The sequence below is a fragment of the Rhinoraja longicauda genome, chromosome 22 (genome assembly GCF_053455715.1).
Source record: "Rhinoraja longicauda isolate Sanriku21f chromosome 22, sRhiLon1.1, whole genome shotgun sequence".
NCBI classification, from domain to species: domain Eukaryota; kingdom Metazoa; phylum Chordata; class Chondrichthyes; order Rajiformes; family Arhynchobatidae; genus Rhinoraja; species Rhinoraja longicauda.
Window position 1 is genome coordinate 12678318 of NC_135974.1, and position 14373 is coordinate 12692690.

The 14373-nt window shown below is 44.2% G+C and overlaps 1 protein-coding gene across 3 annotated transcripts in view; it reads right to left on the reverse strand.

Annotated features, from left to right (window-relative positions):
- LOC144604392 (transcription factor MafB-like) overlaps positions 1-13870 on the reverse strand; it is a 387791-nt gene extending 373921 nt beyond the window's left edge. The window contains exons 1-2 of one of the 3 annotated variants that reach the window (XM_078418742.1): positions 12246-13870; positions 2318-2371 (exon numbers count right to left, since the gene is read on the reverse strand). In XM_078418742.1, the coding sequence (XP_078274868.1) occupies positions 2323-2371; positions 12246-13162 (966 nt within the window). In that variant the 5' untranslated portion in view covers positions 13163-13870 and the 3' untranslated portion in view covers positions 2318-2322. Of the gene's footprint in view, positions 1-2317; positions 2372-10499; positions 11621-12245 lie in introns of those variants that run through there. The other 2 variants (XM_078418744.1, XM_078418745.1) reach the window with 2 other exon arrangements.
- Positions 13871-14373: the final 503 nt, after the last annotated feature.

Here is a 14373-nt window from a genome sequence, read left to right on the forward strand (position 1 = left end):
CACCCCTGAGCTTAAGCCTAGACCGCGGGATAGTGAGTAGCCCCAAGTCGGCCGACCTGAGGGACCTGGAGTTAAAGAGGGGGGGTTAGAAGATTTTTGATGTGGGGGGGAATGTCCATTTAGGGCTTTATACGTGAATAGGAGGAGCTTGAAGTTGATTCTGTACCGTACAGGGAGCCAGTGGAGAGAGGCCAGAATCGGGGTGATGTGGTCCCTTTTACGGGTACACGTCAGGAGTCTCGCTGCGGCGTTTAGGACCAGTTGCAGGCGGGACAGGGAAGATTGGCTGATCCCAGTGTATAGGGAGTTGCAGTAGTCTAGGCGGGAGGAAATGAAAGCGTGAATGATTTTTTCTGTGTCGTCGAATTGGAGGAAAGGTTTGATTTTAGCTATGGTTCGAAGTTGGAAGAAGCTGGATTTTACCACAGCGTTGACTTGCTTATCAAATTTTAATGCAGAGTCAAATATCATGCCGAGGTTTTTGACATGCGGTTTGACTAGGCAGGATAGACTTCCAAGACTGCCTGTTATCGATTTGATGGAGTCGGGGGGGGCCGAATAGGATGACCTCAGACTTGCTCTCATTTAATTGGAGGAAGTTCTGTGCCATCCAACATTTTATGTCCTCAAGGCAGTGTAAGAGGCTGTTTAAATTTGACTGGTTGTTGGGTTTCAGGGGGAGGTAAAGCTGAGTGTCATCGGCATAGCAGTGGAAAGAAATGCCGTGCCTTTGAATGATTTGGCCAAGGGGGAGCATGTATAGAGAGAAGAGAATGGGGCCTAGGATGGAGCCTTGTGGAACTCCGCAGGAGAGGCTAGCTGGAGCAGAGGAATAACTGCCTATGTTGATGGCGAAACTCCTATCTTTGAGGTACGAAGCGAACCAGCTCAGGGCAGTGCCATCAATGCCAACCGCGTACCGGAGACGGTCAATAAGGATGGTGTGGTCCACTGTATCGAACGCTGCGCTGAGGTCGAGAAGGAGCAGGATTGCACAGTCGCCGGTGTCGATGGCGAGAAGCAGGTCGTTGTGTACCTTCAACAAGGCAGACTCTGTGCTGTGGTGGGCTCTGAAACCTGACTGGAAACTTTCCAGGATGGTGTATTGGTGCAGGTAGGGCACTAATTGGTTTAGAATTGCCTTTTCAAGGACTTTTGACAGGAATGGCAGTTTGGAAATGGGTCTGTAGTTGCTAGGCAAGGTGGGGTCTAGGTTAGGTTTTTTCAGTAGGGGCTGGACCACCACGTGCTTGAAACTGGTTGGAACAGTCCCATTGGCCAGAGAACTGTTGATAATAGAGAGGATGCTGGGACCGGCTATTGCAATGACATCCTTCAGAAGGGCAGTGGGGGCAGGATCAAGGGGGCAGGTTGCAGGTTTCATAGCGGAGACAAGCTTTGCAAGGGAGGATAGAGTGCGGGTTGGAAGCAGTCCAATTTAGATGAACAGACTAGTGAGACAGCTAGGTCACGGGTGGGAGGGGAAATGTTCATTCTAATGTTCTCAACTTTGTTGGTGAAAAATTTAGCGAATTCTTCGCACTTAGCAGGGGACCCAACTAAGCTGGTACTGGGGGCGGGACATATGACAGAGGTAATTGTTCTAAATAGGACCTTGGAGTTATGAGAGTTTTTGGAAATAAGGTCGGAGAAGTATTGTGCTCTAGCAGACTTTACTGCTTCCTGGTATTTGAGAAGATTGTTTCTCAGAATTTCGAAGGAAATTTGAAGCTTGTCACATTTCCACCTCCTTTCTGATTTTCTGCACTCCCTTCTTAGGGCTTTGGTGGTGTCATTGAGCCACGGCCGACCTTTGGGCTTAGGCTTTTTCATTTTAAGGGGAGCGATAGAATCCAGGATGGAATCTATTGACATTAAACTAAACTAAGAAACATAAGTAACCTTCCTCTGATCAAACTTTCTTTGGTGTCTGCTTGCAGATTGGATGCTGCCAAATACTATTGCTTCCCCTGTCCATTTGTATGTATCGATCAGTTTCACACGTGACCTTTAACAATAAAATGAAGCACCATTTAGCCTATTTGATCTGTTTTGCCTTTTAATGTACGAACGCGTTCAATTTACACTGGATGATGCTCATTTGGTGACAGTAGTTCCTTTGCGCTGGACTGCTGTCACAACACAACGCAATGGCAACACAGCAAGCTGTATACATTTTGTTCCGAGTGAAACGTTTCCTTTGCACGTTTCTCATCCCTACACAGACGTCAACCTTTAACAAAAACAAAAGCAAATTCCAGGATTATTTCTGGAATACCAAATTACCCAGTTCCAAAGCAAATGAAAAGATGTTTACCTGGCTTATGGCATGGAGCGCAGTGGTTGCTTTCTTGTGCATTTCATTGGGAATCTGTGTAAACGTAAGATATAAAATCAAAAGGTAGATTACGCTTACTTTCAAGTGATCTCGTGGAATGAAAGACAGGACGGACAAATAGTTAATGAAATGCACCTGTTAATGAAACAACGCATCAGTGTTTAATAACCTGAGACTAATTGGATGTACAAGGATAGGAAAGGTTTAGAGGGATATGGGTCAAACGCGGGCAGGTGGGACTGGTGCAGATGGGGCATCTTGGTCGGCATAGGCGAGTTGGGCCGAAGGGCCTGTTTCCATGCTGTGTGACTCTATGACTCTAATTAGCTGTACCAGTGAAGTGGAGGCTGAAAGTAATCTGGTTATATGAGTCTACAACAGCAACAATTCGTATTAGTGTAGCTTCTCAAAATGTCCCTTGATGCTTCACAGGAGCTTGTTCAAATAAGATTTGGCAGCCTGGAGATAATCTCCTGGAGATATACAGCCAGTCTCCTGGAGATATATTGGGACAGGTGATTAGAACCTTGGTCGGAGTATATTTTAAGGAGAGCCCTAAATAGAGATGGAGAGGTGGATAGGGTTGGGTAATGGATTCCAAAGCTTACGATCTTGGCAGCTGAATGGATGCTAGCTAACAATCAAGCAGACAGCTCCGGAGATGATTCGGAAAAGGATTTGGAGGAGCTCAGATGTTCTGGAGGGTTAAAATGAAAGGGCGAGACCACAGAAAAATCTGAAGGAAAAAGTGTAATTTATTTTAAATCAATGTGTTACTCAACTAGTTAGGTATTACATTTTTCCTCACTGTGGTTTTTGTCATTGAGTCATGCAGCACAGAAACAGGCCCTTCGTCCCATTCGCAAACGTTCTAGCCATCAAACACCCATCGGTGCTAACCTCTCACTTTCCTTTTCCTCGCACATCTCCCTTAAAAGCCAGAATATTGCCCACACCTCCTCCTCCCTCCCCCTCCACTATCCATTCTCCTGCCACTCACCATACTTGGGGCAATTTACAGTGGACACCATTTACAGCGGTTGATTAGCCTCCTGGCCTGTAGGTGTTTGCGGTGGGAGCATTCGGGAGAAGCACAAGTGCTCGCAGGAAGAACATGCAAACTCCACACAAATGGTACCTCGAGGCTAGCGTTGAACCCAGGTCACTACAGATGTGAGCCTCCTTGCCTTAAACTTTATTGATTCAGTCCATGTAGCCTTGGAGGTTGTTAGCACCAGAGGTCATTAAACTAAAACCTATCATGCAGCCACATCAAAGACCACTGGTCCGTGCAAGATGAGAGCCTGTTTTGCAGAGTAAACTTTCTTCCATTCTTCCCCAACTGTATGTCTGAGCTGCTATCTCAGAAGAGCACCCTCCTCTGCAGAAGTATGGTACTTCACTTCAAAACACAGGCAACTCTGCGGCCTGCTTTTGGTCAGGGGCTTTGGCAATGGGCACTAAATCACCGTCAATTTTCTGCGATGATCTGGCATCGGCAGGAAACTCTGGTGAGGCTGCCCATGTTGTCCTTCACTTGAAACCTTCCATTAAGGCCGTGGAATTACCTAATTCTCATCCCATCAAACTACACTAATTTGAACTTTGTGATCAGGGTTTATAAGGACAGTGGCAGAGAACAGAGTATTGGAGACAATCCTCCAGTGTTGACATTTCAGACGCTCTTATCTATTCTGATCTGAAAAGCAATCTCTATGCTTTGTTTCTGATATCACCTTAACAGCCAAAAAGGATATCTGCCCAGTTTTGTTTTAAACCACCATTTAGCAACTCTTTTCAAACATGCTTTTTGGCTCACTTCCACGCGGCCTGTCATTTTACTGATAAAAAAAAAGCCTGTTGCAAAGCTGCAAGATTTTTATTAAAGTTGGAGGTCATTGGCTTTTCTTACCAGCCATCTACTGAAAGTCCAAAGGTGAAATCATATCAGCACTGCAGGTAGACACAAAGTGCTGGAGTAACTCAGCGGGTCAGGCAGCATCTCCGGATAAAAAGGAATAGGTGGCATTTCAGGCCGAGACCCGGTGTTTTTCTCGTGCTCTCATGCATAGAGCAGGAGAAGAAAGGTGAACACAAAAACAAAAACAAAAAGTGCTGGAGCAACTCAGCGCGTCAGGCAGCAACTCTGGAGGATGTGGATAGATGACGTTTCATGTCAAGACCCTTCTTCAGACAAGAGAAAAGCAAGTGTTTTTTTAAGGATTTTCAACAAGACCATTTTGGAGGGGTGCAAGCCAAAATGTTGAATGAAATTAAATGAATGCATATTTATAAACTCACAGTATATTCTATTCTTGAGATGAAGTGGGAACTGTCCGTATTTATTACAACACGAAAGGAGGTGATTTGGTTCATTGGGTTCGTATGGCTCTTGGCAGAGCAACTTGATCAGTCCCATTCCCACTCACTTTACTTCCCTGTAGGTGGGCAATCGAGTCTCTCCAGCGCACCCACCTACTCTCCCCTTGGCTTTTCTTTTGCAATTTACCCCGCACTAAGGGATAATTTACAGATGTCAATTAACCGGCCCGCATGACTTTGAGATTTGGGAGGAAAGAAAAGTGCCCAGCAGAAACCCATGGGAATAATATTCAGATTCTGCAAATTGCCGAAGATTGAAGGTGGACACAAAATGCTGGAGTAACTCAGCGGGATAGGCAGCATCTCTGGAGAGAAGGAATGGGTGACGATCAAGATTGAACCCAGGTTGCTGGCCCCGTGAGATAGCAGAATTATCGTGCTATTTCCTTCCCTTCCTTGATGTGCATGGGTTATATTGGAAATGTCTAACTTAAAGCTTTCTGCTAAAATATGTATGTTTCCAGGTTGCGCTTGGGTTTATTGGAATTTAGATTTCCATTTCCCTCAAGCTCGTATTAAAACTGTTGTAATCTCCCTTTCCAAATACCCAGTTTATGGGATCTAGACATCACCTCACAAGTAACTTCACAAGGACAATTAGAGATGAACAATAAAACTATGAATGGACATAAACCACTGGAATAACTCAGCGGGTCGGGCAGCATCTCTGGGGAAAATGGACAGGTGACGTTTCCAGTCGGTACCCTTCTTCGGACTGATTGTGGGGTGTGTAGGGGTGGGGGGCGGGGGGTGGAATTGGAAAAGCAAGAACAGACCAAGACAAATCAGGGCCGGCAACAGATGACCTCAGGTAGGGTAAGAAAATAACTGCAGATGCTGGTACAAATCGAGGGTGGTTCCCTGATAGACCGATTGTTGACTAGGCATGGTGTGATCCCAAGAGGGATACAAAAATAAACTTTGGCCTTGCCAGCAATATCTACATCGTAAGAATATATTTTTTTAAGGAACTGCAGTGTGCCTCTGAGTTTTGTTAATTATTGGTCATGTTATCTAATTCTGGAGATTCATCCCCTATGGTTTGACTATCTTTGTGACATGCTAACCATTAAAGACCAGTGGTAATCGCTGATTTATTATGCAATCAAATTAATAGATTTGATTCTCCTCGTGCTTTTCCTGCGGCAAATGTGAAAAAGCAGAATGTTCGCGCATTAAAGAAAATGTCATCTGGGGTGTTACCAAATGATAAAGCTTTCTGATAAAGGCTGAGTGTACATCTGGCTCAATAGATCAGTTTACATGAATGCAGCATTGCGTAGCGGCATAGCAAGCAAACAAACACCTCCTTTCTGGATGAAGGAACGAGTTTGAGGCTATTTCAACTTCATGAAGCATATTAAACATGCACAGTTCATTTCTTTCCTCTGGCTTCACAATTTGCGCCCCCTCTATCCTAATCTTCTTCATCTCACACTTTTTGCCTTTTCATCTCTGGCCTTTGTCAAACCATCCTCTAATCAAACCCCACCTCCTCCCCTCACCTGTATCCACTTTTCACGTGCCAGGCTTTGTCCTGACCCCACCTCTCTTCCAGTTTTCTTCCCCCTCACCCCTCCCACCACCACAGCCCAAAGAGGGGTCCTGACCCAAAACGTCACCTATCCATGCTCCGCAGTGATGGACCATTGTCGGCTCTTTGGCTAACGGTGCCGCCTCTGATTTGTTCCGTGCCTCTCCATACCTCTAGTTTCCCTCTCCCTCTCTAATCTCAATCTGAACGAGGGTCTTGACCCGAAACGTTACCTAATCCTTTTCTCCAGAGATGCTACCTGACCCGCTGAGTTACTCCAGCACTTTTGTGTCTTTTGTTTTGTGAACGAGCATCTTCAGCTCATCTCCTGCTGTCAATGGCAGCAGTTACAGAAAAAAAAATCTGCAATGATTAGAATGACTTTGACAGGTATTTTGTTGTGAGGCAACAATTATTGGAATGTAAAGTTTTCCTCGTCTCAGGGCAAGCGATTCGATGTGGTGCAAAATTCTGAGCATTTCAACACTTACGACATGAATGTGCATGGCAATGACTGCAAGCTCTACACATTGACTCCTAAAGGCAGCAAGATTGCCGGTTTGCACTGTGGATCTGAGCAATAGCACATCACTTACTGCGACAAGCAAATCACGCGACCCACTCATAACTAACAACAACAACAAAATCACATGCATTCACTCACACATGCACATCATTATGCATATTAACCAGCAGCAGTGACTAGCATAAAATAACATGGTGAACTAAAACAAATAGATAGAGCTCTTAGGGGCTAGCGGAATCAAGGGATAGGGGGAGGTGGCAGGCATGGGTTACTGATCGTGGATGATCAGCCATGATCACAATGAATGGCGGTGCTGGCTCGAATGGCCAAATGGCCTCCTCCTGCACCTATTTTCTATGTTTCTAAATAAAAACCCTCCACTTTTAAAAATTCTGCTGGTAATATGGTACTAAGACCAACACTTGACTTGTGTCTGTTTCCTTGATACATCTAATCCACAAACTATTCCTTTTTTTCAATATTTATCCAATTAAAAGTTACTGAATCTACTTTGCAGACACTGCATTCTCGATGATGGGAATGATTGATGTCTCTGCTCTGTCCCGTTTTCGACTGCCCGTACAAGAAACAAAAGTTCCGGCAAATGTTTGTGAACAGAGTGTCGCCGCTGTTTCAATGAGGATGAGCAAAAGCGGGAGAGGGTGATATTTCTCTTTACAAGAACCGTCAAGAATGGAGGGGGCGAAATTGAACCTATGTATGAAACATCATTCTGTTTTAGGAGAGATAGGGGTATCGATTGGTTGTGCTCGCTGTATGCGGTGAACGATCGCGCAGAACATTTTCTGTTGCGCAGCGGCCATAGCTATCTAAGTGAATCTCTCTAACGATTATCACCTCCCGGTCGCGATAAAATGGAATTTCAAGTCCGCGCGCGGGTCTACAAAACACGGAGAGGATTATTTCCGAGGTGTTCCATTGACAACACTCTTGGTGATATTCTGGTTCAAAAGCAGGGAAGGCGCTGCAGCTGTGACGCCTTGCGGGTCCGCAGATTGGACGAAGGCTATGCGGGAAGTTGACCCCTGGTCGCACTGTGGGCAAAAGGGGGCAGTTCGGCAATGGGGGAAAAAAAGGTGACACGCAAAAACACTTTACAAAACATCTGATGTTTTAAATCATAGCCTGTTAAACCTGTCCATCGCACATTTTGTGGGGGTCACTGCTTCTTATTTTGCACTAATTGGCTCCTTCAGTTTGTAAAAAAAAATTATCTGACATATCTTTATATTGGTCACAATAACTTACTCAAACATTAGCTTTTAACTTGGGTTTTGCTGCCATTATAATCATCATTGAAAAAAAATCTTAATGCATTGTGAGCACTCTATTACTGCCAATTTATTTTATTCAAAACTAAAATGAAAATATTGGAAAATATTATTTGAGTTCCATGACATGTCGTCAAATAGAAATAGTGGAATGGCGGAAAGCTTACATTATTCCCAAATAGGAAAGTTACATTTACTGTACACCACATCTCCGGAAAACAAGAGGATCCTAAATTCACCAGCGTTAATGATGGCCTCACTTTTAAATAATTGATTCCCTTAAACTGTTTTAATAGAAACAATTCTTTCAATTTCATAGCATTTTTGCATGGTTAATTTTAATAAAGGCAAATTATCAGCAAAATGTTATAAATTGCCTTAACTACTGCAGTGTCAGCTATTCTCTTGTGGCAGCTTTTTGATTTCAGTCTTGCTTTTCATTTGTTTCACTTCCTATTACAATACATTTTGGCCCAGAAAATGTTTGGCTTTTTCCAATTTCTGCAGCGTTCAATATTTTATGTATATAAAAACCTACTAATGATAAAAGAGACTCTGCCGTCGACAGTGCATTCTATGGTTCACACACAGTGTCAACCTTTTTCACCAGAGGAGTAAACCCCTTCCTTTGCTGAAGTCAGGCCCAAACGTTATCTCTGCTGTATCTCGGGATCAGTAATTTGACACCGTCAACTCCTGAAGAGATGTCCTGACCCTTCAGTGTCAACCATTAGTAACCAACCAGCCTGCTACAGCAAGTCAAGCCGTCACTGTGCTGCTGAAAACTCAACCTAAAACAGCTGGGAACATTTAGTTCCGAACAACTAGCTGGGAGAACTGGTGCACACTGTTAAAAATCGCAGCATTTAATAAACCCGCTAGTTAGAGATTCCAAAAGATGAAATCTCCCAAAGTGTCAACTCTGCACTTGATTGTTCATGATCATTTCTTCATGCAGCCCTGTGGTTTATATATCACATATATTTTATGTGTCTGGTATAATTAATCTGAATAAGATTGTTTCAATCACTACAGTCAATGGGTTCTGAAATTATTATAAAATAATGTTGTGATAGCACTAGAGGTGAGCGTGTGTATCTGTGCTTTTAATATGTTGGAGGGGGCCATTGAATTTTAGGGTACAACTTTACAAGCTTAAATGTTTGTGCAAAATTATTTTATGAGATGTGCACCTTCTTCTCAAAGCCGTGTGCATTGGCTGCATCGATAAAAGCAAGATGTGTATTTAGGAAAATTCCAAAGACTGGGTTTAAATGATCACTTTCTGAAAGATCAGCTATTTGCCGCCTCTCTCAAATTTCTGCTGCAATCAATGCATCCTGCCGAAATCCTGCCTGCAACATGAATTTCATCCAATTTACAGCATTGTACAGTTGAGAGGACCACGGGTCTCTTTGGCGTAACCTTGAGATTGTACCAAATACTTGGAAGTTTACAGTTGCTGCAAACAGGGCAACACAAGGACAAGGCAAAAGCAACACTACTGCGACTTTGTACATTATTCACCTATCTGGGGTTTTTTTCGGTCGGTTCGGGATTTTCATTAAATGCAGTGTGCTTTCTTGGCAATCTGCTAACTGGAGGGCAAGCTTAGCAAACTCGCCACTCTTCCCACCATTTGAAATGTCCATTTCAAAATGAAAATTAAAATTCATAGTGGTTACTGATATGACATTAACTCCTCCTCCAAAAATGAACTCCAACCTCCAAAAAAACTTTCCAGCCACACAGTATTCAAACAGAATACACCATGCTAAACATACCACGGCCTTTTCTTTCTATTTTCTTATTACTGTTGTTCAATTAGCCCCACTGTTTCATTCACTGCATGCATGAAAGGACATTAATATGCATTGGCAGTTCCCACAAACAATATTCCTCTCAGGCTTTTCCAAGCTAACATCTAATAACTGGCTCACAGAGTGGTTTAAAATCGTCAAAATAATGTCCAGCCAGTAACTGTGCTCACACATGCGGAGAACAAAACTAAAAATATCAAAATTTGAACTCTCAGCTTAAGTACTGGTTTTACAACAGTAAATATGTCTAATATGTTACAGATTAAAGGCAATGATTTTCCAGTGACATTTTTAAAAAAAACACAAATCTGTTATTACTGTGGGATTTCAAATATAAATTCTTGGCATATTGTCAGAATGAACTCTGGTGCAAATGCATGTTAAAGATGAGGCACCCAGTGACAATGGTCATAGATAATACAAATGGGTATGTGACAGTAACAAAACGGATTTAAACTTATGTATTATGCAGCACACTCTCTCTCTCAGTGCCTCTTGACTCCCCCCCCCCCTCCCCCCCCCACACCTGAATTTATTTTCCAATACTCAGCAAATTAAAAACAAAGGATCAAGTGAAGGTGAGAATAAACGACATCAAAGAAGCATGTCATCAAAATAAATGCCATTTGAATGACTTTAATAAGCATATAATAGAAAAAAACACAGTCTTCACAGAACCAAAGAGAAAAGACAGAATCCATTTCTTTTTTTGGGGGGTGGGATAACACTACAATAATCCAAATTGGGACAGATAATTAAAATACATTATCATTTCCATAAGCGATATCTTTATGATCCCTTCAGAATTTATGAGATAAATATTTTGTGTGTCTGGTATAATTAATCCGAATAAGATTGTTTCAATCACTACAGTCAATGTTTTCTTTCTTTTTCAAAAAAAAAGAAGCCTTTTTTTGTCCAAAACAAAAAGTAAAGCCGCACAGCGTTGTCATGCCTCCCCATTATTTTTCATTAATTTGTCACATTATGATTTATATTATTTTGTTTAAGACATGAAATACACACAGACGCGCGCGGGAGGAAAGCTGTTCGAACCCGCTGGTGAAAGCGAGTTTACAGAGAGTTTGAAATCTGGTCAGATTGTCAGTACCCATTGCTCACTAGTCTTGTACAAGACAGACCAGGATTCATACTGTCCAGAATTATTTTTTTCTTCTAAACAAAAAAAGTGTACATTTTATCGCATCGCTTTTTGCATGAAGACCTGCATTGGACAACTTAGTGAAAGGAGCATTTTTCCCACACTGTCAGCGATGAAAAAAGAGCTCCAATTTCAATTGAATCAACATTTTTTTTAAAAACTAAAACATTCTCACTGCGGTGACTGTATATTTTATTAACAAGCGTTGGATTTACAACATACAGAACCGAAACTTGACCTTCATTACTTTCTCCAACCCCCCCCCCCCCCCACCCCCTCCCCACCCACCCTCAGTTTGGAAAGCATTTAAGAAATAAACCGCATTTATAAAACAAACACAGTTCTCTGCTGCGTGACAGTTTACATTTCAAAGAACGAAGAAATCAAACTATTATACCAAAGAAAGTGTCATAGTCTCAAATCTAAATTCTGAAGCAATCGCCGCCCATTTCAAGGGCGCCAAGTAAAATTAACACGTTAATGGCATTTTTTTAAAACAAAAATGATTGTTGCTAATCATGGGTTTATGTTCCACATCTGTCCGTTTCTTTTAAATTCTGCAACAACTAACACAAGAGAAAAAAAAATGGAAAAAAAAAGTAATCAAAACAACAGGAGAGAAAAAAAAAAGAGGCGTTGAAATTACAATGTTGGTTTCTGATGAAGCGGAAATTTGCCCTCAGTATTTTCCCCCTCCCCACTCCCTTTCCACCCCTCACCCCGCGAAAAAAAAGGTTGTTTCTCCTTTGTTTAAAAACAAAACTCTGCTGAAATGGTTCAGTGCATATGGGACACAAGTTCTTGATGCAAATATTTACAAGCTGTTAAAATGGTCAGCTGAAAACCGAGACCGGCATAAGCAGTAAAATAGTTCAACTATTCTGTAGTAACTTCTTTCAAATATAACGCCATGCCGAATGGAAAGTAAACTGGTACAAAATAGAAATTATTACCGTACATGTCCAGCATGCAGGATTAATATTTTTTTTTTTGTGTGTTTTTAAATGCAAGTTTTCTGTAATTCTTTCTCTACAACCACACAGGCAATATATGAATGGGGCTATGTTGCTGATAGTTCTCTCTCGCTCTCTCGCTCGCTCTCTTTCGCTCTCGCTCTCTCTCTAACAAATCTCAAGCAGGCATATGGATGGGGTGTTATAGATGGAGGATGGCAGGCGACTACAGACTCACATGAAGAACTCTGGAGACGGCGGGTTGTCGCTGGTAGAGCCAGCTTCTCTGAAGCCAGTGGTGGCGAGTTTCTCACATTTGATTTTGTAGGCGTCTCGCTCTCTCATCAGCCTGGCAACCTCTTGCTTGAGCTGTTCTACCTGCTGGATCAGCTGGGTCTTCTCGTTCTCCAGCAGGTGTTTCTGTTGCACCCGCTTGTACCTGCAGGACTGAGCGTAGCCCCTGTTCTTCAAGGTTCTCCTCTTTTGCTTCAGGCGGATCACGTCGTCCTTGGTGAAACCCCGGAGGTGCCTGTTGAGTTCCCGGACCGACATGCTGACGAGCTGGTCGTCGGAGAACCTGTCCTCGGCCAGGAGGCCCTGGTGATGAGGGGAACTTTGGATCTGCTGAGAGGTCGAGGAGATGGAGGAAGCCGGGGAGCTGTGCTGTTGGTGGTGGTTGTTGTGGTGCTGGTGGTGCCCGTTGGCGTTGCCAAGCTCGTCCGGGTTGATCCCTTGGAATTGGTGGTGGTGGTGATGGTGGTGGTGGTGGCCCCTGAAGCTGTCGAAGCCCTGCAGCTGATGCTGGACGGCGTGAGCGTTGCCAATCAAAGCTTCCACCGCGTCCTCTGGGGTGAAGTTCAAAGCCTCCGAGTTGAGCTGTTGGTAGCTGTTCGCCATCCAGTACAGATCTTCCAGGTGAGTCTTCTGCTCGGTGGGACTGAAGCTCGGGGAAGAAGGCACCGAGCTACAAGGGGTGCTGATGGGGGTCGAGGACACAGACCCTGCCGGCTGTAAGCGGTTACAATGCCTCACGGTGCGATCGATCCCCAGTGGCTCTTTCTTCACGTCGAATTTCATCAAGTCAAAATCATTGACATATTCCATGGCAAGTGGGCTGGTAGGCAACTCTGTATTAATGGCCAGCTCTGTAGTCATCGCTTAAAGTCTGTTCTGGAGGTTCCTGTTACTTTAAAGTCTCTTGCGTTCCTTTCCCCCAGTGTGTGTGTGTGTGTGTGTTATCTCTGCGAGTGTCTTCAGAGTCTCTCTCTCGCTCTCTCAGAGCGGGTTTCTTCCCCCCCCCCCCACCCCCACCCCCCCACCCACCCCCCTCCTTCCCACCGCCTTCTTTCCTCGGAGCTTCTCAGCAAGTAAAACTTCTTTGAATGACACAGTACATTGAGAGGGGAACAGTCGATTCTTGCCTTTGGCGTGGCGTTCCTTGTCACGGCGCTGCGATCCTTCTTAGACCAGCCGGGCTGGCATGGAGAAACAAGCCTCTTGCCTTGACAGCTTGCCACCGACGAGAAGAGAGGGGGAGAGAAAAAGATCGCTTCCTTCTCTTAAAAAACCAGGGGGGCATTAAAGAAAAATCAAGGGTTGAGCGAGGGGAGGAAAAGAGGGAGGACGTGTTCCAGCGGTGCAGAGTCTCTCTTGTGAAAATAGTTTCAAGTCCTCCCCTCCCAAAGCAGACAAAAAAAAACGCAAAAAGCTTACGCTTGCAAAGCAGAGATTACTGCCTGCCGCTGCTTCGCCCGACTCTGCGAGAACAAAATTAATATAAATATTAACAACAAAAAAAAAACACCCCACAGCCAATCTGCCTTTGATCAGACAGCTTTTAGCACAGATTGCAAATCTCCTTCTTTACTGTATATACCCCCACGGCCTCCGTCAGCAGCCGGGAGGCAGGGCTGGCGTTACACCTCGCCAATCAGTCCCTCCGCACGCCGGCATTAGCATAGTAGGATGGAGACAAGGCTACTAGACTTTGACAATTGGAGCCAATCAGCTGGTAATCAGCTGGGCAGCTCGAAGCTGCCACCCCCTCCCTCCCTCCCTCCCTCCCTCCCCTCCCCTCTCCACCCTCTCATGTACAACTCTAACTCTCTCTCTCTCTCTCTCTCTCTCTCTCTCTCTCTCTCTCTCTCTCTCTCTCTCTCTCTCTCTCTCTCTCTCTCTCTCTCTCTCTCTCTCTCTCTCTCTCTCTCTCTCTCTCTCTCTCTCTCTCTCTCTCACCCCCCCCCCCCCCCCGCTCTCTCTCTCTCTCTCTCTCTCCCCCCCATCTCTCTCTCCTAGCAGTCCAGTTATAATGAACCCCGGGTTCCCCTCCATCACCCTCTCCCCCCCCCCCCCCCCCCCCCACACAC